This window comes from Phocoena sinus, chromosome 2, assembly GCF_008692025.1.
Source record: "Phocoena sinus isolate mPhoSin1 chromosome 2, mPhoSin1.pri, whole genome shotgun sequence".
NCBI classification, from domain to species: Eukaryota; Metazoa; Chordata; class Mammalia; order Artiodactyla; family Phocoenidae; genus Phocoena; species Phocoena sinus.
This window is the reverse complement of record NC_045764.1, coordinates 861,098-887,393: the sequence shown is the minus strand read 5'-3', so window position 1 is coordinate 887,393 and position 26,296 is coordinate 861,098. Positions and strand designations below refer to the sequence as shown.

Below are 26,296 nucleotides of genomic sequence, written 5' to 3'. Positions count from 1 at the left end.
ACTAAGGAGCATCATTTCTTTTCAGCTTAAAGAAGTCCCTTTAACATTTCTTTTAAGGCCCGTTTAGTGGGGATGAACTACTTCTGCTCTTGCTTGTCTGGAAAACTCTTTACCTCTACTTCCTTTCTGAATGGTAACTTTGCCTGGTAGAATATTCATGGTTGGAAGGTTTGTTCTTTTAGTGCTTTTGACTATATCATGCCACTCCCTCTGGCCTGCAAAGTTTCTGCTGAAAAACCTGCTTATAGTATTATGGGGGTTCTCTTTTATGAAAGAAGTTGTTTTTCTCTTGCTGCTTTTCAGGGTCTCTCCTTGTCTTTAACTTTTGATGTTTTAATTGTAATGTGTCTTGGTGTGGTTCTCTTTGGGTTCACCTTCTTTGGACTTCTCTGGGCTTCCTGGACCTGGGTGTCGTTTCCTTCCCCAGGTGAGGGAAGTTTTCAGTCAGTATTTCTTCAGATAACTTTTCTGCCATTTCTCTCTCTCTCCTTCTGGGATCCCTATATTGTGAATGTTAGTCTGCTTGATGTTGTCCCATAAGTTACTTAGCTGTCTTTACTTTTTTTCTTCTTGTTTTGATTTTCTTCTTCTCTGAGTTCCTCTTCTCTGTCTTTGAGTTCACTGATCCTTTTTTTTTCTGGTTCGTGTAGTCAGCTGTTGAATCCCTCTAGTGTCGTTTTTAGTTCAGTTATTTTATCCTTCAGCTCTGGTACTTCTCTATGGTATTTTCTGTATTTTCTGTCTCTGTTGCAGTCTGCACTGTGTTCATCAGTTCTCTTCCTGAGTTAAGTGAGCATCTTTATCACCACTACGTTTTCCCTTTTATGAGGTAAATTACATACCACTGTTCATTAAGGTTTTTTCCTTAGGTTTTACCTTATTCTTTCATTTGGAATGTATTCCTCTGTATCTTCATTTGCTTGACTCTGTGTTGGTTTCTGTGTATTAGATGAAATAGCTACCTTTCCAAGTCGTGAAGGGTTGGCCTTCTGTAGGAGATGAACCTTATTTTTCAACGCTGCCCTAACTGGTTTCTCTCAAACCTTTGTGATTTTCCAGCCATCCTATTTTATTTTTAGTGGCTCGCAGTAGTTGAGGGTGTGCTAAGACCAGCCATTGTCCCAAAGGAGAGGATCTCAGCAACTAGATTCAGGCTGATTGGAAGCCAGACCCTCAGGCAGCAGCTTTTAAAGAACGCAAACACGTATCCAGTCTTGTGAGCGTAAGCCCTGCTGTCCACAGACCAGAGGATCTGGAGGGGTCCTCTGGGTGGCAGCCAAAAAGTCAGGGCTCCAGATGAGTGTATAAGCTCCTTTCTGGGAGTTACTGGTGAGCTGTAGTGAGGCAGAGGGAGAACAAACAGGTGTCTGTGCCTGGCCTGCGCCTCCATCGCCTCTAGACATGTGACACCCCTGAAGCCCCTGCGCCCGAGGCTGAGGCTGCAGAACCAGCAGGTTGGCCTCGCTCACAGAAGGGCGAGGAGTGTGTTTTCAGTGCGCTGGCCGTGCGGTGCCCTTGGGGTGGGAGTTGGCCAAGAACTCTATGACTGTTACGTCATGGGACCCAGGAATGGAAGCCCCCCTGGCCTCGAGAGCCAGGCACAAAAACTGGGTCACCGGATGTACGTAGAAGCTTCCCTCGGGGGGATGCTGGCACTCCGGAGCAGCACAGAGGGAGGGAGAGCGTGAAGATGTCACACGCTGCCCGGAACGAGGTGGACAAAGTTGGCATCTGCCGTAAGAAGGAAAAAATGAGAAAAAGAAGTAAAGAGAAAAAAAAGATGGCGCCCACTGGTTTTAGCAAGGCAGAGGGAGAGTGGAAGATGACACCCACCAGAAAGAAAGGAGAAAGAAGCGGCACCTGCTGGCTTTAGCAATTGTCAGCTGAAAAAGACGCACAACCTAAAAGTTGAGAATTATGTTTTATTCGGTGAACTTTCTGAGGACTTCAGCCCAGGAGGCACCCTCTCGGGTGCTCTGAGGAGCTGCTGTGAAGAGGCGACGGGGGGAGCCAGGGTCTGTAGGAGTTTCTGCAACGAAGACCAGGTTGTCGGAACTTCAAAAGATTACTGTTCATTAACGAAAACCAGACACCTCAAGTTAAAGAATTTAGCGCTTTTCTGTGTATGGGAGGATGCAAGAGTCTGGCCTCATTGAAGTCATTCCGTTGATGTCCACTTTAACTGTCTAGGGCCAGGACCCTGCTTTCCTCCATCCTGAATCCCCTCGGGTGCACGGTCAGGGCGGCTGCAGTGGCTGAGGGCTTGATGGCCACAGCATCCTTTGTTTACTGACATGGCAGGTGACATTCTCCGTCCACACAGGGAAAAAGGAGAGCAGGGATATGGCCCCCGCCAGCCACTGTCCTTGCGGAGAATTCGAGTAGGCCCCTGCCACCCAGACCAACACTTTAAAGTTAGCAAATGAGTCTTTTTCACTTAAAGTCTGGGTGATTTTTCAAAGGGCTACTTCTGCACTGGGCCCCTTGGTGGGTGAGTCTGTGTAGGGGCCCTTTAAGGACTGTTTCTCAGCTTCCCACAGCCTGGTAGATCTCATGGGCCTGAGCCCCATTGTGACCACATTTTAATTAACAACATTTTAGGGTGTAATTGCGACTTTGTGCTAGGCTTAGCATGAACGAAGAATGGAGCCTGCTGAAATTTTCTTTGTTGCCATAAAATGGCTGACAACATCTTATAACAACACTGTTTAACTTTTCCAGCAGGATAATAAAAAGTGCACTTTAACAAAGATATTTGGAGTCTTCAGTTTCTAGTGAAGTTTTTTTTTTTTAAGTTTGGTGTTCAGATTGTTCCCTCTTGAAGTGCCATGCGGCGTCAGGCCTGTTAGGGTTTTCTTCCTTGATTGGTAACTGGTAGACAGACCTGTTTCGGAAACTCATTCATCACCGTCGTTTCTGGTGGTTGAAGCACATTTTCACCTTTACCTTTGTCAGCCCTGTGAAATCCTGTAGCTTTGCAGTGATGTTTATGGTATCCAAGATAAAAACCAGTGACATTAGTGTAGCGGGCATGTGTTTGATAGGAAGGGATATTGAATGAGGGCTAATACTGTGTGTTGTCGGTTTATTAGTGAATATCGTCACGTTCACTTGCCTTTGTAGCCTTGTAACATTTGGTACTCAGATCATACTCAGAAGATTGGGAACCTCTGTGATTGTATTACTCTTTTCTGTCACTGTTTTATGCTTCTGTGAGCGAATTTGAACAAATGACTGGACATAATTATAGTTGTAGAATTTTCCAAACACAAATGGCAATAAGGAGATGCCATGAAAGCTGATGAGAAGGAACAAGGATTCTGACAGGCATAACTGCTGCAGCACCTGTGTGGCCTAGGAAACAGTGACAGCACTAGATTTCTGCAAAAATCATCACCCTGTTGCAAATTTGAGCATAGGTCAACAGAATTTTGATTTTTTTCCCCCTTGGACGGTGCTAAATTCCCAGTGGGAACAAGTGATCGTGGACCGCGTAAGGGACCATTGGACCCTGTAATTGTCAGCAGGTGGCAACTTAAGAATCAAGGATTGATCTACTCTTTCATTATGTTGTACACATAAAACTAATGCCATGTTATATATGTTGTATGTCAGTTTTATCTCAATAACAGTAATAAAAAAGAATCTGCTCTCTTGCACTGCTTCCTCAGAGGCTTGAAGCCCAGTTCCAAATTTGGAAAAGTCCCTTCCTTGCCCCCCCGGCAATCTCTTGATTGGTAGAACGTGCTGTGCTAAGTGACATTTAAATTAAAGGGGGCATTTTTTGGTGTTCTTCCTATGAAATAAATGAGAATCGTTATATCAAGAGTCTGTTTTTATAACCCAGATTCAATATGTGCTTGTGTGTGTGCATGCTAACTAGATTAGCCGAATCACTAGGCTTTGTTTTGCAACGTTCTTCCTTATCACAAAAGAGATTTTTGCCTTTAAAAAAAAATTCTTAATACAATCTTAGGGTTTAGTTTTAAAAGGGGGTTATTGGCAGTTTGAGTGATCTTGGTAGATTTTAAATCCCTGTTGCTGTGGAATTGTTCATTACAAAATATTCTTTTCTCTTTGGTAGTAAGAACTTTATTTAGTGGGTTTCTATTGTTCTTGGAACTTGGCATCCAAAAGATGTGACTCTTTTTTCCTTTTAGAAGAGACCTTCAGAGATACACAGTGAGCAGTTATAGTAAAAGTGGAGACCAAACTGTTACTGAATTGGTTGACTGGACCCAGTTAGGGTCCTAGCCTGGGCCGGACCCCCATCCCAGCCCGGGAGGTTCTTTTTCCAGTTGCATTCATGCAGCCAGTAACGAAACCGGTGCTGATCCTGGAACCAGCACCAGCTTTATTCGAAGGATGGAGAAGCGGGAACCTAGTTTGCAAATCAACTTCTCAACCCAATTCATGTGGAGACACCGCATACATAGGAGGGTCGAGGTGAAAGGGAGGGAATTGGGAAGAGAGGGAGGAATATTCATGAGTTATTCAAGAACAGGGGTGTGGTTTGGACCCAGAACTGGGGGAACTCTCCTTTTCAGTCCTTGTATGGGCTTTTCTGGTTGTCATGGCAACTGTCAGCTGTCATGGGCTGGTGGCTGGGTCATTTAGCTAATGAATCACAGTGACCATGTAATGAGGCTTAGAGTCTACAGGAGGTCACATCTTCCGCCGTCTTGGGTTTGGTTGGTTCCAGCCAGTTCTTGTTTTTCTCTCGCAGCTTCCCCCTGAAACTTAGGTAAGAGCAGTTGGTTTCCCTTTGAGGAGGGGCGGGGGTATGATTCTGGGGCAACAGCCTTGGTAACAAAACCAAGAAGATGGTTTTATGTTAGGATGTAACTGAACAGCTATTATAAGGCTATTGAAATCAGTACAATTTTTAAAATATTTTATTTGCCAAAACTCACATTAAATGTTAAAAACTTCTCTTTCTGATGTAGTGCACTTGAACCTCCAAAATTTTAAAATACTGTCCAAGAAGTGCATGTGAACGTGTCTTAAGGTACAGGACAGAGTAGCTAAGGTCTGTAATGCTTCTTGACAAGTGAGGATTGTGAAAAAAAATCACTCTTGTAATTGTTGTGAAAGGATTTTTGTGATAGCAGGTATTTCTTAGACTGAATTTTTATGACACAGTTTGAATGCAAAGATGTTATTTGGGATTGCCTTCATTATGTAGGGATCTAGTTTCGTATTTGATTTCGTTTTATCCTGAAAAGGTAATCCAGGGATGCAGCACTCTTAGTAGAATAATTTCTCACTACTTCCCTGGTTTGAAATGCTACCTTTATCTTATACTAAATTCTTTACGTGTACTAGGTCTCTTTCTGGATCTTCTCTTACATGTCAGCAGCTTTAAACTGGCCACTCTTGGAGTTTTGAGGGTGCGGCTTACCCCTGATGATTATGATTGCTGTTACAGAGAAAATTTCAAGCAGTTTAAAGAAGGTTTGTGTAGGCTGGAAGCGTGGGAAGCATTTACGTCGGTGGTTATCAGTTTTGAGCCACCAATTTATTATTTTTAGCTTAAAATAAAATGTACTTACGCTGTAGATTATTCCATTTATTATAAGATTCACGCATGGAAGTACATTGTCATCACTATTTGGAAACTGTCTCACCTACCACATCTTTTCCCCATGGAAGCAGGTTTTTTTTTTTTTTTTTTTTTTTTTCGGTACACGGCCCTCTCGCTGTGGTGGCCTCTCCCACTGCGGAGCACAGGCTCCGGACGCGCAGGCTCAGCGGCCATGGCTCACGGGCCCAGCCGCTCCGCGGCACGTGGGATCTTCCCGGACCGGGGCACGGACCCGCGTCCCCTGCATCGGCAGCAGGACTCCCAACCACTGCGCCACCAGGGAAGCCCGGAAGCAGGGTTTTTGTGTGTTTGTGATGACACAGGTTTTCTCAGGGGCACAGCTGTTGCGTTACCGTGGAGCAGGTTGTTCTTGGGGTTGTCATGAAGGATATTTCAGGAGAATCCTTGAAAAGGATTGAAAAGAAAACCATTGAAGTGATTCTTTCTCTTGAACGCTACTCTCCTTTCACTTAATTGCTTATTAAATTCAACTAACAACCCTCCAAGAGGAAATGATAAAAAAGATGATGGCATCTACTGTGCAGCTACTAAGGGCCGCCCAGGTGCCAGGTGTTCTTTGCATTCCTTCATTTGTAACACAGGGAGGTGTTCGTTTGCTGAGCACTCGTTCTTTATCTCTGCCGGTTTTTGCAGTAGTCCTGGGAGAAGGCCTCACCTCTCCTTCTGTACAGTCAGTGAACTGCCTTCTGCTCACTCGGTTTCTCTTGCAGTTCCTTATCCTCCTGATGGATGTGGGTACCTACTGGTGTGTTCACTGTTTACCATGTAATACGCCGAATAGTAGCTACGGAAGTTAGAGTTAATATTACGTTAAGATTAGGTTGCCGTCCTGCAGTGTAAGTTAAAACCCAGATATACTATTTGGCTCGGTCTCACTGTATGTTATGCTAAATTTTAAATGTATTATAAATATGGAAATAAGTGGAAATAAATCCTATTGTACTATTAACTGCGATAAAACAAATACAGTGCTTTAGCTTTTGTAGCCAACTGTTCCAGCCCAGGAGGCCCTGTAACTGGTTAAATACCGTATAGGTGTGTATCCAGTTTTCTAGAAGACAGCTATTGGCCGTACTTTACAAGAGTTTTACAAGTAATTTTCACTTCGCTATGCCTTCATCTTCTGGAATCAGAGTGTTCTTACATTGACTGGTGTGGAGGACGCCGTCTGCGAGGCCACCACGGCCAGCGTGCACTTAGTTAGGAATTGGACCCGACCTAGGTTTAGAGGCGGCAGCTAAACGTGGGAGTTCTGTGCAGGTGTGTGCGCTTACCTCTGTTAACTCACCCTGATTTATAGACTTTAAGGCACCCGATACCTCGTTTCAGTGCGCTTCGCAGATACTGTTTTTGCAAATGAAAGGTTTGTGGCAACCCTGCATTGTCAGATGATGGTTAGCGTGTTTTAGCAATAAAGTATTTTTAAATTAAGTTATGTACATTGGGTTTTTGGACATAACGCTGTTGCACGCTTAATAGGCCGCAGTGTAGTGCAAACATAATTTTTATATGCACTGAGAAACCAAAGAACGTGTGACTCAGTTTATTGCGATACTCGCTGTCTTATAGTGGTCTGGAACTGAACCGTAGTGTCTCTGAGGTAGGCTTGTAATTGTGTAAGCTGGAACTAAGCAATCTGCCATTTTGTAATTATTAAAATTATTTTGCATATTTAAAAACTCAGCCTGCCGAACGCTTTAATAAGTTATTTGCAGTTGAGGGAGAGTGTAAAAAAGAGAATGCCTCTATCGGGGTTGAATTAAAATATTTTAGTGGTATAGGTAGTTTTGGAAATAAAACATCGTTTAAAGGAGAAGAATTGAGGCCTGTTGTGAATGGCACTGAATTGTGCTGATTATCTTACCTTTGACAAAGGGGAAAATTGAAAGCTTGGTGTATCCCATTTTATTAATATAATAAAGTTTTATATTGTTGTTCTGGGCGTCGATGTATGTTCTTCAGCGTTTATTAGCCCATGGTTATAGTAAAACGTTTTAGTCCTGTGCCTGGCCAAACTGTATAGAACACAAGTATCAAAACTAAGGGAAAAATCGAATACATATATTTCTCTTTCCCAAGTCTTTTTCTATATGATTTCTCAGTATTTTGGTCACATATGGCACCTAATATGATTGGACACAGAGCACATCTTTTTTATCATTTAACATAGGTTTATAGCTTCCCCAGACTTGTTGTAATAATGAAGCTATGAGGGAAATGACAAGAATGGTGATATTAAATTTCTCTAGACTCACAGTAAATTTTTCCATCCTGATGGCAGGAATGCCGAGCATCTGGAATCTGCGAGAAGAGTGAATTGTTTGCTGTGGGAAGACTGTCATCAAATTCTGAGCCATTTATTCTCTTAGGAACTACTGTCCTGTACAGAATGTTATATTTTTATAGAAGCACTTTGCTGGAACTGGAAAAATGTCTTCACTTCTTCATGCTTCTGTATTTTTTTTAGATGTTATTGTTTTGAGAATTTTATTTGTGATAAAATGTCATATTTTATCATTAATTTCCTTTGATTTAATAATTATTTATATTTGTCCAAATACAGTAAAATAAGAATAGAAAATAAATTGTCCTAAACAAAGATTTCTTTACAGTACATGTAGGCAAATCTGTGATACATACGTTGTCATCTATGCTCTTGAGTTTTCAGAGTATCTACAATATGTATAGCGATACCTTCTCCCTGGATTATGGCATAGCCGTAATTCTACACACTTGCTGTGAAGGAGGAGGGAAGGAATGTGCGAGATTATCTGTTGGTTTTGGTGAAAACATTTCTCAAATCAGGAGTTAAGATTCTGATTAGCCCTGGGTCATGCTGGGTATTTACGGCGAGTTTAAGCTGGTAGAAGTTTCTTAGTGTCCTAGGTTTAGGACAGCACAACCTTTTTCTCTGTTTAGTAAATTTTTACTCTGAGTTAGACTCCTGAGTCTTGGTGTTTTACTGTCCTCGTGTTTGGAGGTAGTACTGCTGAGGCTGGTTTGATCACTACAGCAGGTGGATGTGATTGCCTAAGACGTGAGCCAGAACCTCTGATTAGAACGCTCGTCCTCGAGTTCTGTGATCCCTGCTACAGGTGTACAGCTCGGTAGTTGGTTCACTTAGACGAGATGTTCTTCTCCTCAGGTCAGCGGTGTCCGGTCCGTGTGTGTCTGCCTCACCTGCTGTCCGTCACCAGCTCAGGCTAAACACGGGGCCGATGGGGCTGTGGCTTTGCCTCCCGCCCACAGCCTGTTACTCGCTGGGAGCACGGGTTTCCCCGCGGGCGAATAGCCTTAGTGTCCTATCTGTCCTTTACTCCCAAGACGACTCCGCCCTCCCCTAAATCACGATGCTTCGTGTTCTAACCAAGCCTCGCGCTGCCCAGCGATGCTCCAGTTCCATCACTGTCTCAGGTGACCCGTGGCCGCTTCGCAGGCAGACTGCGGGAGCCCTCTCCCCACTGACACAAGGTTAGTCATCGGTGCTGCTTTGAGTGGTGACCTACTCATCACTCTGACGTGGCCCCCCAGGGACTTTAGTTTCATTTAGGCCTCAAGTCTGCCCAGCAGCTACGAACCATCTTCCATCTGATGAGTTAGTACAGTCATAGCTCCTGTCCCTTGCCCACTTCTCTTTAGACTTTCTGAATTTCTCACTTGAGTAGGTTAGAGGCTTCTGTTTTTTGCTTTGCCCTTGGATTATTTTTGATGTAGTCTAGATGGTGTGTCTACACTTTATAGTCTCCTTGATAAAAAGAAACTTCTCTGTTGTTTGACAAATGTGACAACCCCGGTCATTTTCCTCTTTTACAGAGCGTTATGACTTTTCCTCATCTGTGCAGGAAATAAATACGTTGCCTGATTTCTCTTTTCAGTCCATCATTCGTGTTCCCTGTCCACCACCTTATTTTAGTGATTCAGAAGAAAATTTTGACAATAAAGATCAGTTTGGTGAAGTGATCTGTGCCAAGTGGTAAAGTCTTTTTGTGACTTTTTGGTATAAGTTCTTGACCGATGCAGTTTTTCTGACCTCTGAGGATGTTGTATTCTCTGTGAAGGATGTCCTTGTGAAGTTTCAAATTCCAGAATCTTTTGTATCTCGATAGAACTGTGTAGCTTTGAAATGGAAGATAAAAGTCTCTCAAAAATGTTTCAGCACTGACACTCTAAACAGGAATTCTTGGCTTTTTTCTTACGAAGATGTTAATTATGTCAAGAATTCTTGGGAAAATTGCTGCGAGACCCGTTGTTAAAAGGCTCAAAAACAGGGCTTCCCTGGTGGCACAATGGTTGAGAGTCCGCCTGCCGATGCAGGGGACACGGGTTCGTGCCCCGGTCCGGGAAGATCCCACATGCCGCGGAGCGGCTGGGCCCGTGAGCCATGGCCGCTGAGCCTGCGCGTCCAGAGCCTGTCTTCCGCAACGGGAGAGGCCGCGACAGTGAGAAAAAAAAAAAAAAAAAAAAAAAAGGCTCAAAAACAAGATCTGTTTTAAAAAAAACAACTACTACCTCTTGAGATGAATTATCCTGCTGGCTGGTTTTGCACTTTCTCTGCGTGCAGCCAGGATTCCCCGATGCTTAGTTTTGCCAAAAGAAGGAGGATATGAGTGATTTTATGACAAAGCTGATCCTGTATCTGATGCACCGTTTTCCATTGTCACTTCAAGAGGCAGCGGCCCAGAGATCCAGAGTGATCGAATAATTGGAATGAACATTTGTGGTCGGATCTGCTCTGCGTCATTTGTTTTCGCAAGGCTACGGCGGTGTGGGGTAGCTCTTCATCTCCAGCGTGTTTCCTTGTTGTGTCTAACCCTGGCAGGCTGGAGAGAGTGGGGAGTGTTAGAGTTATCCCAGTGAAGGGATGGCTGTTACTTTCCTGTCGTCACTTGAAGCGATGGAAGGTGAGTCCAGTTGTTCACGCTAGTGTGAATGGCAGATGATTGGTTCCTGGGAGCTTCCGTGTGGATTTTGAATTAGGACCGTGCATCAACACAGTTTACACAAGCCGGTGTTGTAAGAACTTTGTCAGTGAATACGTGACATTGATATCACCAGAGTTAGAGTCAGTGCCACTTCTTGCAAGTATTTGTTGCACTGCATTCATCTTGAAGGTTTTAATGCTGTTTTAGAGCTGGGACCATTTATCATCTTTCTTCCCACTTTTTCTTTTCTACTATGCAGATGTCTAGACTGACCTGAGACAGGGGTATGTGATCACTTTCTTCATTTCTCTTCTCGCTAGTTCACACTTTACCCAGTACGTGGGGTCCATCACTGCCCGTCTTTATTGCCTATCGTGGAAAGCTTTTCTCCAGCAGCATAAACTTACATTTTCTGTTCTGTCTCCTTGATGCCCCGGCATACGCATATGTTTTAGGTTTAATTTGGAATTTATTTTTATTTTAAATACATAGGATATACAGTTAAATGAGGCATCGTTCTGAGCTTTACAGATGACTCATTTAATCCTTGTTACAATCCTAGTAAGGCTAGGTCAGCCATGCCTTTATACAGTTTAAAAACTGGATGCACGGAAATGTTAACCAATTAGCAGTTGCAGAGTTGGGATTTGTATTTATGTCATCGGCTGCGGAGTCTAAGCATCTACCCCCGGGCCTTCGTATGTGCATTTCTTTTTCCTATGGGTCTTTCTACTCCCCACTTCATCGTCCCCAGCTTGCGTCTGTACTTGGACCATCTCAGCACAAGCGTCACTTCCCCGGGGAGGCTTTCCCTGAGGCTGTTCACATCCCTCAGGGATGTGCTGCGCTTTCCCCAGCCATGCCTCCCTCCCGTGCAGCGTGTTCTCAGTTACAGCTCTGCCCTTATCCTCACGACGACGTCTGATGCCCGTCTCCCACACTACACTGGGGGATGACTTTCCTTTCTCTCCTTCACCCTTATATCCCCAGCTTTAAGCAGTCTGGCACAGGGTGGCACTCGGTATTTGTGGAGTGGGGTCAGGAAAGGATCCAGAGGAATTTTGAAACGCAGAGGGAGTTTCCCAGCTTCCTCCACGCACTTGAGACGTTGTCAAGTGTGTTATGCTAAACCTGTTCGTGAAACTTTGAGGCCAGACTGTTACCACGCTGGTTTTGTCTTCCAGATAATCTCAGGGGTCCTGGCGGAGGGGACTGTGACAGCAGTCGTGATCACCAGGAAGTTAATTATCTAGCGAGTTGGTGTAAGATTGCATGGAAACAGTTACGCTTTCAGGGGATAGCATATAGCGGTCCACCGTGGCTGGAACGGAATTAGGGGGGAGGTTGTGAGCCCTCGTGCTGGGAAAAGGTTTATGTCAGAATAGTACCCAGAAGTGAAATTTTCTGAAATTGTGAAAGTAACGTCTATTTTGTAAAAACTCAAGCAATGCAGAAATATATACATATATATATATATATATATATATATAAATCTGAAATATACATACACACACACATAGAGTGAAAATGAAAGTAATTACTTCCTGGTCGTTCTGGTTTCTCTTCCTGGAGTAAACGCTGGTGGAGTTGGATGAGATGCAGGCTCCCTAGAAATGGAACGGACGAGTGAACGGAGGAGCTGGCTGAAAGGGCACGCGTGTAGGCTTGAAATTCTCGTATTGCCAGTACGATGCCAACTTATGATCTGCCCGCTTTGTTCATTTTTCCATTCTCCCAGGTGACTCTTTCCAACCTTTTCTTTCGGACGCAGACACTTGATTCCCTGCCGTCACTCCCCACGGGTTTCATAGTTTATAGTGCAAACACCGCTGTGATGGTGGGAGGGTCCTCCCGGTCCCTCTGCCACGTGCCCCCTTCTCTGCCGTCCTCCTTGGAGCCACGGACGACCCGTGCGTGCAGCCGTCGCAGCCGTGCCTCCACATGTGCCTGACCCTGTTCCATCTCACCTCCTCAAGGTGGGGGGCGCCGATCGATGCCCTTAGCGCACACACGGGCTGTGTTTCTCATCTTAAAGCAACTTCTTTACCCCTCCCTTCCCTGGCACCTGACAGACATTGATTCTGTTTTGTACCGACCCTCCTGCTAAGAGTCGTCAATATTTGCTCTTTCCAACGTGTCACTCGATATCGTTAATGCTCTGCGGTCATCGCCCGTCACGCTGCCAGAGTCGGCAACCTCCACGCGGCTGGATCCGACGGGCGGTTCTCGGGCCTTGGTGTACCTCCCTGACGGTGGCCTCTCACGCCCTGGCCGTCACCCTTCCCCGCCACACCAGGCCTCCGGGACGGCAGGCCCCCGTGCTCCTACGCATCTGGTCACTGTGGAGACCCCGGGGCTCGGTCCTCGGCCTCTCCTTCTTTGTGCACACTCGTGTCCCCGGGTCTCCCAGGCTCGTGCCCAGGGCACCTAAGTGCACGTCTTCAGCTCAGCCTCCCTGCGGAGCTCCCGGCTCTCCTCCATCCAGCTGCCCACTTCATCTCCACCTGGTCATCCCGTCCGCGTCTTCAGCTCACCGGGCCCCAAACCGAACGTCCCCGTCTCCCTTGACGGCAGCTTCAGTTTTGCGGCCATTCTTGTTTCTTCTCTTCTCCTCATACCCCTCATTCACTCCGACAGAAATTCACAATTGGCTTTTCCTTCAGAATCTCTCCAGAACTTGAACGCTCCTCACAGCTCCCGCCCGCTGCTGCTGGGTGCAGGCCGCCGTCCTCCGTCGCCCGGGTCACTGCCTGACCCTCTGACTTGTTCTCCGCCTCTGCTCTTGCCCCCCTGCCCCCTCTTCTCAATGCAGCAGCCAGAGCAGTGCTTTTAAGATGTAACTCCAGTTGTTTTACTCAAAAACCCGGCAGTGGCTCTGTCCCTATAAAATAAAAGTTAAGTTCTTTGCAGTATTTGTCCTACAAGAGCCAATGTGACCTGGTCCTCGTTTGTCCCCTTGGACCATCTCTCCCTCCCTGTGCCCCAGTCAGCCTGGGTGCCTTGCCCTCCTCAGACGCTGCGGGCACCCCGGACCTAGAGGTGGGCTTTCTGTGCTGTCTGACCCCCCTACCTGGATTGCTTGTCCCTCGCGTGCCCGTTAGCTCCCTCGCCGTCCTCCTGGCTCTGGGTTCCCTGGCCACCCCACCTGTCATGGCCTGTGCCGGCGGTCCAGCACCGGGTCTGCCTTACACTGCTGGTTTTCTCTTTTTCTATCAGTGTCTGATACACACTGTGTAATTTCCTGACTTATGTTTATTACTTGTCTTCCCCATGGAGTGTTACCTCCACGACATCGGGATCCTTGTGGGTTCACTGATCTAGCTGAACACCTTGGACAGCATGTGGCCCAGAGAACTTACAGTGGTCAGTGGATGCTGACTGAATGAACGAGCGTGTATCCCGCCAAATGGCTGCTGGGTGCCTGTTCTCAGGCCCTTCCTAAGACTGGGTATTTGCAAACTTAATTATCTCCTAAATTGATGAAAGAAAAGTGATATGCTCTGGCTCTGAAGAATCATTTTATGTTATTTCTTAGATTGAACAGTGCTTTATGTATTGATTTTGGGGGAGGTCACCTGTTCCTTCCACCACCGTATGCCTGTTTGTGTGCCGTTGCCCATTTTCCTCTTGGTTTACTGATCTTTTATTATGCTTAATGTCAATCACTTGCTTGCTGCAAATAATTTTTAGCAGTTTCTCTGCAAACTTCTTCGGTTTTTTTGATGCGTGAAAATTTTGTCACCAAGTCTGTCAATCATTGCTTTTTGTGATTTCTAGGTTCTTTGTGTGCAGAGAAAAGCACTTCAGATGATAAAAATATTCTCTGAGATTGTCCTCTAGTTTATATTTGAAATATTTGATCCATCTGTAATTTGGGTGTCCAGTTGGAAATTTAACTTTTCTCCAGGGAGCTCTTGGCGGTTTTTGAGTAGAAGATTTAAATGATGGGGTTATATGGGAGACATGGGCCAGAGTTGAGTTTAAGTCCTGACTATGCCACTTCCTAGGCTAAAGGTACTTCCTCCTGTAAAATGGAGACAGTAATAGGACCTGCTTATAGAGAGCACGGAGCGAGGTAACCTGTAAAACACTTTACCGTAGCTTATACCATAGTATTAGGTATGGTGAACACTACTAGGAATTGCTACTGGTAATAATTTTTACTAAGTATTATTTTAGGAAGCTTTAGGAGTTGGTGGTAGGAAGGATAGATTAAGGAAGGGGGGACAAAAGAAATAAACGCAATTTTTAATATTCAATAGCTAGTTGTTTTTTTTTTTTTTTTTTTTTTTTTTTTTTGCGGTACGCAGGCCTCTCACCGCTGCGGCCTCTCCCGTTGCGGAGCACAGGCTCCGGACGCGCAGGCTTAGCGGCCGTGGCTCACGGGCCCAGCCGCTCCGCGGCATGTGGGATCCTCCCGGACCGGGGCGCGAACCCGCGTCCCCTGCATCGGCAGGTGGACTCCCAACCACTGCGCCACCAGGGAAGCCCCAATAGCTAGTTTTATGAGGCAGGGTGAAAATCGCTAGGGGTCTGACTATAATGATAGGAAGCTTTACCCGCAGTTAAAATTGCTATCATATATTTAAGTAAATTGGTGATCTTATAAAGTCATGAAATTTTAATGCGAGGTGATGACATTTATCTTCTGCTCAGTGTACTATGACTTCGGGTGAATTGTTTATTCCACACGGTTGGGTCAGTGTTACCTGCCTTCCACAGTCCTTGATCAAATCACCTGCCTGTTACTCACATACAAGCTCCTGATAGGAAGTGTGACTGTAGCTTTACAAGTACTACTCTTATCTAGATATTGCAAAAAAAAAAAAAAAAATTGCAGGACAACTTACTTGAAGTTGCTGAAGCACCAAAGTATTAAGTATTTATATCTGTATGTAAAATACTACTGCTGACCCTCTGGCACTTGTGTTGCCTCAGAAGGCATCAAGAACATACTCTGACCATAGGTTTTGTCGAGGGAGAAAAAGCACTTACACTTGGCCCTCCAACAGCATGGGTTTGAACTGCCCAGGTCCACTACTATGCACATGGTTTCAGTAAACACAGTACTGCGTGGTCAGCGTTTGGTTGAATCTGCTGTTGTGGAACCACAGATACGGAGGATGGCTGTGGGACGTGAGCTTCCGTGGATTTGGGGATCCTAGGCGGGTCCTGGGGCCAGTGAGCCACGGATGCCAAGGGACGACTGTAGTTCTTTTTTCTTTAAGGAAAATGACGAGTATTTTACCCTTCAGTGCAGCAAGGCTGCAGAGAAGCCAGCTGTAGCACATGGAGCTCCAATCAAGTACGTAAGTGATTAAATTAAGATTGTGGTCCACACGTGTGCTGGCTCAATGAACTGGCTCACACAGTGGGCGGTTTATACTGTACGGAAAGCATTCTCCTTAGGGTATTATTCTTCGTGACGTCAGACAGCCAGCATTTGCCATCTAACCTTCCTCTGGAAAGAGAAGAGACTACAGTACTTCGTTCCTAGACAGTAGGCTTCGGGAACCAACTCAGAGATCTTCGAAGCATCTTTGCATCTCTCTGCGATTGGCTCCTATTACTGTGAATGCCTTCATTAGCCCTCAATTTAGAATCACGCTTCTGGGCCCCGTGTTCCCCGCTTCAGATCCCAGCCCGTATCTTGCCAGCTCCATTAGAGGCTTCTTTGACCTTCATTGATTGCTCTCTTCTTAAAATTGCTAGAATAATGATTGCACATATTAATTGAGTCACCCTCGACCTATTTAAGTTTTGCTCTTATTGATTTCTTTTCTCTCAGTATATAAAATACACTAATTTAAAAATACTGCTTTTTTCTGTTGGAACACTTTTATGAAATAAGTTTAGTGAAATCCACAGGCATCCTTGACAGTGTCTTATTAGCGTATGTGCCCAAATAGAAGGTGAGTTTTTTTTCCCTCTGTAAAATGATCTCGTGGAGAAGAGAGAGCTGGCGTGTATTCAGGTCCTACAAAATCTCTTAGAGCGTTCTCTGTGTATTCACGTGCACAAAAATGTGTGTTGAATGGAGAAGCCAAAATTACTCACATATAACCGAAATTCATAATTTTGGGGATTATTGAGAGCTCCCTTGGCAGAATTGTTTTTAAAAAAGGAGACAATCTGGTTTAAACCAGATTTAGTTATTCCTTGGAGAGGGGTTAAAAACCTCACATTTGCAGTTGATAGAACTTTAAAGAGTAGGTAAGGGGTTTTGTTGATCAAAAATGTAGAGCCACAGAACAAATGAAAAACCAATCGGCTTTACCCAGATTCTCAGCGAAGGCATCTCCCATATTCAAAACAGTGCTGTATCTCAACTGACCTAGAAGCGAAAATGATCTCACGATGAGGAAGAACTTCACTCTGAAGAATTTAAATAAAATGGTTGCGTGAAATGTGCAAATGGGGCAAAAACTAAATATCTGAGTTAATGTATTTTACTTAATAGATAATTCAAAGTGTATGTTTCTAACTAAATTACAATTTAAATATTAGAGACAGTCATGAGCATCTTATCAGCATCCCTGAAAATTAATCATTTATTTCATCAGCTGCCTAAACATCTGTTTACTTTACTTGGAAGAGAAAACGTTTTGGCTGTTTACCTGGGCAAATGGGATTGCTTGATGTTTGCTCATGTATGAGATGCATTCTGTGTCACCCAGGACTGTAAGATCCCCGGGGAGAGGGTGGTATATTCTACGCTTAGTGCTGTCCCCAGGGCTCCAACTCTGAGAGCTTCACGCACATTGATTCTTGGGCCTGCAGCCCTCGTAGCCCTGACTCGGCGTTGTTCCTGCTGAAGGGTGTCCTGAGGTTGTCCCCTCCCCTGGAGGGACCGGCCCCTTCCCTTGCCTCCACAGCCTGACCCTGTCCTGCACTCACTTTGCTAATAGCCTGTGGTGTCATCTATGCTGTAGACGCCTGCAGACAGGAATCACGTCCGATTTGTCCTAGACCTTCAGAGCTAGGGATGCGCTGCGTTCACAGGTGCCATAGACGTTTATTAGAATGAACTGGGGTGACCACAGAGGAGCACAGGATAAGTTTCATGGCGCAGGGAACAAGTGGATTTAGGTAACATTTTTAGAGACGTGCCGAGCTGTCTCAGCTCTCTTTACTTCCCTCCGAATCTCAAGGACCACGACTATTTGGATTTCCTAGTATTCTTCATGATTGGGACTCTAGGAACTGGATATAGGAATACTTTAAAGCACACGTAGAATCACAGACCCAGTTTTAGACGTGGACCGAGGTGCTTTCTGGGGCCTGGATTGCTGATTTGAGTGGAAGTGATGGTTTTCTCGTTGCCTGCGTTGACACTACATACAGCCCTGGCCTAGGAGCTCTTTTAACCGTCTTTTAAATTTCTGATTGGCATTGTCCTGTCTCTTCTGGTCTTGTTCTCTGGCACCAGATGTGGGAGGTGAAGAGAAGCAAGTGTTATTGCCACTCGAGGACCATACGAATGAGGATTGCATAAAGCTGGAAAAACACAGAAAACTCGGGCTTCTGAGCTTTAACTAACAGCAGTTACTACTATTTGAAAATTAAACCCAACATGGCTTATTCCCACAAGAAGCTAAGTGTACGTGGTAAAGTGAACAACTCCCATATGGAAAAGACGCGGGTGGTTTCATTTCTGAGTATGGTGTCATGTCCAGCTGGCAGGTGTCTCTAAGCTGTTGTTTTCCCTCGGAAGCAGTGCACTGAGACGTTCGCTGCAAGGAGACGCACTAAGGAAAGAAGAACATCGTTATTTTAATCAAGTGCCCGCCCTGTCAATCGTTCCATTGAATTCTTACAGCAACTGTCGTACGTTTCAGCTTTATTTCGAGATAATTACAGCGTCACACGTTGTAAGACATAGTACAGCGAAATCCTGTGTACTTTCACCCGTTCCCCCCGTGGTAACATCTTGCATAACTGTAGTAGCGTGTCACAACTTGGAGATCGTCATCCATGCCATCAGTTGACGTTTTTCAGATGTCCTCGGTTTCACATGTGCTCGTGAGTGTGTGTGTGTGTGTGTGTGTGTATTCTGTGCAGTTCTACCACATGTGTACATTACCATTTCTTTTTCAATACGTGACGGAGACGAGGTTCAGATAAGTAATATGAAATGCGTATAGACCTGGGGTTTGAATCTAGGTCTGTCTGTTTGATCCGAACTTCTGCATTTTTAGTAATGCTAATGATGAATGACAGTCAAAGTCAATAACCCAATGGTTATTGCACTCACGGTCACACTCACCGTCACACTCACCGTCACACTCACTGTCACACTCACCATTACATTCACAATTACTCTCACCATCGCTCTCACCGTCGCCACCATCGCACTCACCATGACTCACCATGACTCACCATCACTCTCAGCATCGCACTCACGATTGCACTCACCGTCGCTCTCACTGTCACGCGCACCGTCGCTCTCACCATCACTCTCACTATCGCAGTCACCATCGCTCTCACCATGACTCACCATAACTCTCACCATGACACCGTCGCTCTCACCGTCACACTCACCGTCACTCTCACCGTCGCTCACCGTCACCCTCACCATGACTCGCCATCACACTCACCGTCGCTCTCACCATGGCACTCACCATTGCTCTCACCGTCGCTCCCACCATCGCACCCACCATCGCACTCACCATCAATAGGAAACATTGAGTACTTACCACGTGCGGGACTGTTCAAGTGTGTTAACTTATTTAAACTTATTGAATCCCCCATGAACTGTACCACATAAATTATATCACAGTTGAGTTAGTGTCTTTCCACTCTAATGATATTACTAAGGAATAGGTAATCATTTTTACTACTCTTGAAATCAGTAATAAAATTGTGAAATTCTACGTTCTTTTCACATAATTTCATGTTTTGAATCTCTGATCTTGGCGATTGTGATTACATTACATTTGTGTGTGTGTGTATATATTTGTATAAAGTGAGACCTGTATCATTATACATTGACTTAGGTTGAGCTACCGTAAAAATATTTTTGCTGAATTGTAAATAAGAGCTAGTTTAGGCAGGATGCCAGGTTTTTATGAGAATAAATATAAACCACCAGGAATACTTAAGAATGCAGTTGAGAGAAGGTTTTTTTTTTTCTTTTATCCTGTCTGGAGTATTTTGGATCTTTTTGGCCAAATACAGCCCAAGGAATGTTTCAGTTTGGTCAGATCTCTCAAGTTTCGTATCTGACTTCCAAAGTGGTACCCATGCATGTGGTTGTGAATCGTCACTGGTTATCAGAATATTGTAAGGCTTTGGAAAGATAGCAGACGTGCTGATCAGAAGTCCCTAATTTATGCGTTTTCGCTGGTTAAATATCTTGTAAAGCTGTCTTTCTAATGAACAGCAGCTCTTATTCAGACCAGAAACAGAAAGAGTCCCATGTGTTGTAGACCCCAGGAGGTCTCGGTGTTTTTGTAGACAGCAGACAGAAATAAAAAGAATTTTGTCCTTTTTACCTCATGGAATCCTGCTGGAAAATGAAACATGAGCTCTGAGTTGATGCTGACTTCTGCCAGGTCACCTCCCTGAAGAGTCCCGGGCAAGCACTGCTGCAACATTTCTTGGACAGGAGTCTGCCGTCCCGGGGACGAGACGGATGGTCGGTGCAGGCTGCTCCCGGGACACTGCGCTACTGTCTGCTCGCAGGGAGCTTCCAGTGAGAGCACACGCAACCTGCATCTGTTGCCTTGACTCTTTCCAGGGGTTCACATACCTCCAAATTAGAGTCTCATTTAGCCTAAGTGCTACGCAGTTTGTTGTTGTCATTGTTTAAAAAAAAAAAAAAAAAAAGCGTGGCTACAAATAATGCCACACCAAGTATGGTTTATTCTGGCTTACTTTTGGGAACTTGCTTTTGGACGTTCAGTAACGCAAATGTTTTTGAAGCTATATATTATTAGGAACTCTTTGGAAACCACAAAACCATTTTAATGGACCATACTATCAATTTTCTCTTCTAAAGAAGTTTTTCCTATTCATGACTCACTTCACTTTTTGGCTAACATTGAGGGAAATGTAATAACGATTAAGGAAAGGAATGTATGCATTTTCTTCTTTTTTTCTTTGAAAGCTTGTACACATTTTCTGTCTCGGGTTATGTAAACTTGGAGGACTGTAAAATGACCACCGCACAAGGTAAAAACAGGCCTGTTAATACATCCGTCTTTGGAATTTAAAAATCCGAAAGCTCCCCTTCTTTGGAGAAGAGTTTTGCTTGATGGCCCAGAATACAGACCCGGTAGAAGCGACACGCTCCGGCTGTCAGTTTCACACACCTCAAGCGAAATTAATGAGGCCACACTGTGCGGTGATGCTCTGTGTTTTATTTCCGTTTTATAGGTCTGTATGAGCTGCTGGCGGCTCTGCCAGCCCAGCTGCGGCCACATGTGGACAGCCAGGAAGACCTGACCTTCCTCTGGGATGTGTTTGGTGAAAAAAGCCTGCATTCGCTAGTCAAGGTAAACCATGCTGTTGTCAGATGTTCTTCGCGGAAAAACATATGCAAAAATATTTTGAGCGCCATCTAGTAAACCAGAGATCAAACTGTTGCCCTCTGAAAACAAAACAGCCTTGTTCCATTTCACTGCCGGGCGTGGAAGTTGTTAAAAGGATTCCACCGAAAATACATAGATGATTTCACTTAATGGTGGTGATCTGGCTGTGCATACTGATGGAGCATGCCTGTGCTTGCCCTTGTTTAGAAAAGGAATGTGAAATAGTAGCAGGAAGGGCTAGACTCCTCATGGTCAACGTTCGTGAGCTGGAATTCAACTTAAATAAATAAATGTTCGCAGCAAAAATTAGAAGGAATATATTTTCTGAGGTTCAGGATGACAGCTGTTCAGCAGCTACATTAATTTAAAATAATTTCCTCTAATAAAGTCAAGTGAAATTCTAGCAAAGCTGTTTCTTCTCCTGGCACAGTGCCACTGAAATGGAATTTTGTATATAAATACAGGGACGCTAAATAGGAATAAAAAACAGTGTGTGGGAGACCGTTTTAGCCAAGCGTCACGCCGTGGAAATGATCAGCCACCAGAAACCAGATCTTGTCACACAGCAATGCTGGGAGTGATCAGAACTCTTAAAATAGTAAGACGAGAACAAGGAACTTACTGGAAAATATGCCACTCTTGCTTCTGGAAATATGAGTTGCATTTTCTCTCTTTTAACCTAAGCTGAAAGAAATTTAGAGTCTTACTCGAGTCTGGACGAGCTGGACACGTATGCCTCAACAGTATCTGAGCCCGTCCTCCATTCAGCTCGACCTGTTATGGTTGTCTGTTGTGATGAGAGGCTTTTTGACCGATGTATAGTATTTGGAAGTGAGTAACTTCTGAGGGACGGTTGCTCCACAGGACAGGACAGTTCTTACTGCGTTTTTCTCTTGTCAGATTTGCTGCAGTTCGTGGGCTTCAGGCAGTGGCAGTCCTCAAGAAGTCAGCGTCTTGATGTGTGGCACTCTCCTAGCAATACATTTAAAGAGTGCTTTATTGGTTTATTTAGTTTTTCCAGGATACCTTTGTATTCTGAATAATTTTAGGTCTTTTAGTTGCTCTCTTGGGATGTGTTAGAAATGGTTTTGGGCTTATAACTGATGAAGTTTATCACTTACTGAGGCAGTCATGAAAATATTCCTGTATTAAACGTTTGGAAGTTGGATAGTTATGGATTTGATTAGATTGATTTGATCTCTTGAGAGAAGGAATAAAACACATTTCACATGGCATCATTACTCCTTAATCAGTAAACAAACATGCCCGCCAAACAGTGGATGTGTGTGTGTTTGTATTTATTTATAATGTGACTACTATCTGAGTTTCCTTGCCTATAAAATGGAAATTATAATACCTATCGACGAGGTTGTTTGTGAGTTTCAAATAAGATAGCGAAGGTCTTAGTTCTTTTTGTAGTTATATAGGTTAGGCAAATATAATTATTAAGAAAAAAATGAATTATCATAGCATGTGAAGGACCAAAAAGAATTGACAGAGATGGTTGTTATTTTTATTAATAGAATAAGACTAACGTGTAAAGAATTTTTTCGTTACACTAGTTGTTGAGTTTTCAGCATAGGTTGTTATTCCAAGTATGTGTCCGTAATTAAGTGGCTAGGAAGCAAACTGTTATTGATATCTGGTTTATAAAAACAATGCAGCAAATGAATTGATATTGCTAGTATTTTAAATAGCATAACAGCATGTGTACTGTCCCAAACGTTTTTTCAGTAGTTGCCGTAAAGTGTATTTTTAAAATCAGCTTTAGTGTGTAACTCTAGTACGTCCTCCCTTTCTTAACCACTCCCCGCTCCCCACTGGGGACTCCAGGGTGTCCTCTGACTGACCCATTATGTTAGTTTTCAAGTAGGAAAGCCTAGGATGCCCTGCAGGAGGTAGGTCTCGTGGGGCAGCAGTTTAAACAGCCGGGACAGCCTGCTTAGCTGGCTTCCAAGTGCCTCTACTGAAGGGTGGAGGAGAGAAGGCTTCGGCTTCTGGACGTAAATCTCAGCAGAGCAAAAGGAATTTGTTTGAAAAGAGTTGTTTTTAGACCGAATCGTAACGTGCTCTGATGTTACGCTCTTTTGCCTGCAGTTGGCGCTGTTGGTATGTGGGTTAGAACTGGGTGAATGTGAAACCTGATTTTATTCTAGCCCCAAATTTTCACAGTTCTCATCTTCTTTTAGGTAAAAAAGAAAGTGGTTGTTAAATCACCACACAGTTTTGAATGCAGGCAACTTGCTGGTCTGATGTAAAATATACTTAAGAAGAGGTAGGTTTGGTGTCAGGGTCTGTGGCAGGTATGGCACATGCCACCGTAGGATTTTGAGCTCCACTCTGGGGGAGTACCGGAGGTTGTGAGCTTGTCGCTGGAAAAGAGCTATGATGATCCTAGACTGTGTTACCTGCGGATTTCTTTTTTTAAAGAAAAACTTCTAAATAGAAAAGTTGAATAATGAAAACTCTGAGCACGAGATCCCGAAAAAGGCTTAGGCTGAGGGTGACGTCAGAAGAAAGATGGTACTGGTAGAAGACCTAGGAGATACCATACATAATGTGAGGCGAGACAAGGGTGTCCATTTTCACAGGACCCAGTGAAGTTGGTAGATCATCAGTCAGTGTAGAGCCACATCTTGGACCCACGTTTTGCAAATATACAGAACCATGAAGCGTGTAGTTCGTGTCTGAACCTCGTTTCTAAATTTATCTCCCGTCCTTGTGTTTTTTCCTACTGAGATTCCTTTACTTACCTTAAATTTTATTTTATTCAGTGGCGTTGTATGTATTTTTATAATCTGGTTTAAGTTCACTTTAGAACAAGATGTGGCTTAAAGACTTCCATAACCGTATTATATTTATTGTAAAGAAGCCTGGTAGTTTTGTTTCTTCAAGAAATTTTTGTTCTTATTTCACAATTGTGTTGGATTTCTAGGATAAGAATATCAAACTTTTAGTACCTTTTAAATAGCTGTGTATGCTTTTTCTCCCCTTTCAAATGGTTGCATACATGTATGGGGACAGGAGAAAAAAAAGGTAGCAATCTGAATTTTATCCTTTTGGGATTCGGAAGTATTTCAACAAAACACAAACAGATTATTTTCAAGAAAAATTTCCTGATGTGATTGAGTTACTGTGTGTATTTCTGTGATTTCAGTCTTACAGGAGTAAGGATAAAACTCGCTAGACCCTTATCACATTGCGTTACGTAGTTTTAATTTCCGATGATTGATTGCTTTGTTGGCGCTGTCTTTGTTGACGTGTTACTATGTGCCAGACACCGTGTAGGTCCCCAGGGCTAAGCTTTCCGGCAGAGCGGGTGCAGCCCCTTGTTTTCTGGTGCCTCCAGCCCCCCAGAGGGCTTGTAGATGCAGCGATGGGCAGTTGCAGCATTCCGGGGCCGCCCGTGTTTACAGCTGTTACGGGACACGCGAGGTGTCTCCCTCAGATACTGGCCTCTGAGAGGTGCTCAAGGAGGATTCGGTAGTTTAAGCTAAAACCTGCATGTTGAATCCGAGTTGCTCAGGTAAGGATTTATGCGGGAGGAGGGGGAGGTCAGGCAGAAGAAATAACTATTGTACAAACACCAGGAGGCAGGTGTGAAGCTCGCGTCTTCAGGATGGAGGCTGCCAGCTCCCCTGGGCTGCAGGTTCTCTCCTCACCCGAGTCAGTTTGCTTCTAGCCTTGGGCAGTTATGAATAAAACTTCGCTAACCATTTGTGTGCAGGTTTCTGTGTGGGCGTTAAGTCTTCTGGTCATTTGGGTGAATGCCGAGCAGCAGGATTCCTGGGTCACATGGTAAGACTGTGGCTTTCTCAGAGACTGCCAGTCTGCCTTTCAAAGCGGCTGTACTACCCTGCGTTCCCACCCGCAGTGCCTGAGGGTTCCTGTTGTTCTGCATCCTTGTCAGCACCTGGTGGTGTCAGTTTTGTGGACGTTAGCCGTTCTGATAAGTGTGTAATGGTGTCTCGTGACTGTTTCAGGTTGCAGCTCTCTTACGTCGTGATGTGGAGCATCTTTTCTTTGCTTATTCGCCATCTGTGTATCTTCTTTGTTGGAGTGTCTGTTCGGATCTTTTGTCTATGTTTTAAATGAGCTGTTTCCCCCTTATTGTCGAGTTTTATCATTTCTTTGTCTTTCTTGGATACAAGTCTTTTATCAGATATGTGTTTTGCAAATATTTTCTCCCAGTATGTGCCTTGCCTTCATTTTCATAATGGTGTCTTCACAGAGCAGAAGTTTTTAATTTTAATAAAGTTCATCTTAAGTTTTCTTTCGTGGATCATGCTTTTGGAGATGTATCAGAAACTCATTGCCATACCCAGGGTCACCTAGATTTTCTCCTCTGTTATCCTCTACAGTTTTTACATTTAGCTCTGTGATTGATTTTGAGTTAATTTTTGTGAAAGGTGTAACTTCTATGTCTACGTTCAACTTTTTGCATATTGAATATCCGATTTTTCTAGCATCCGTTGTTGAAAAGACCATTCTGCCTCCATTGAATTGCCTTTTCTCCTCTGTGAAAGATCAGTTGATTTTTATTGTGTGGGTCTATTTCTGGGCTCTCTGTTGTGTTCCACTGATCTATTTGTCTGTTTTTTCACCAGTACTACCTTCTTGATTACTGTAGCTTTTATTTTCTTTTTAAAAATTTTTTTTGGCTGTGTTGGGTCTTCGTTGCTGCGTGTGGGCTTTCTCTAGTTGTGGCGAGTGGGGGCTACTCTTCGTTGTGGTGCGCGGGCTTCTCCTTGCGGTGGCTTCTCTTGTTGCCGAGCACGGACTGTAGGCGCATGGGCTTCAATAGTTGTGGCTCGTGGGCTCCAGAGCGCAGGCTCAGTAGTTGTGGCGCACGGACTTAGTTGCTCCACGGCATGTGGGATCTTCCCGGACTAGGGTTAGGGCTTGAACCCGTGTCCCCTGCATTGGCAGGCGGATTCTTAACCACTGTGCCGCCAGGGAAGCTTGATTACTATAGCTTTATGGTAAGTCTTGAGGTTGGGTAGTGTCCATCCTCTCACTCTTCTCAGTATTGTTTCAGGTATTCTGGGTCTTTCACCTACTCATATAAACTTTAGGATCAGTTTGTCATAGCAACAAAATAACTTGCTTGAATTTTGATTGGGATTATGTTGAATATATAGATCAAACTGGGAATAATTGACATCTTAATATTATGTATTCTGGCCCATGAGCATGGAATATCTCTCATTTATTGAGATCATCTTTGGTTTCTTTCA

General features: G+C 44.2%; 1 protein-coding gene across 10 annotated transcripts in view; it reads left to right on the top strand.

Annotated features, from left to right (window-relative positions):
• MPP7 (membrane palmitoylated protein 7) overlaps nt 1–26,296 on the top strand; it is a 280,676-nt gene that overhangs the window by 92,878 nt on the left and 161,502 nt on the right. For 9 of the 10 annotated variants that reach the window (XM_032618449.1, XM_032618459.1, XM_032618434.1 and 6 more), the window contains one exon: nt 20,905–21,023. The exons of the other annotated variant lie outside the window; for it this stretch is intronic. In XM_032618449.1, coding sequence (XP_032474340.1) covers nt 20,905–21,023 — 119 coding nt within the window. Of the gene's footprint in view, nt 1–20,904; nt 21,024–26,296 lie in introns of those variants that run through there. 10 annotated transcript variants of the gene reach the window in all.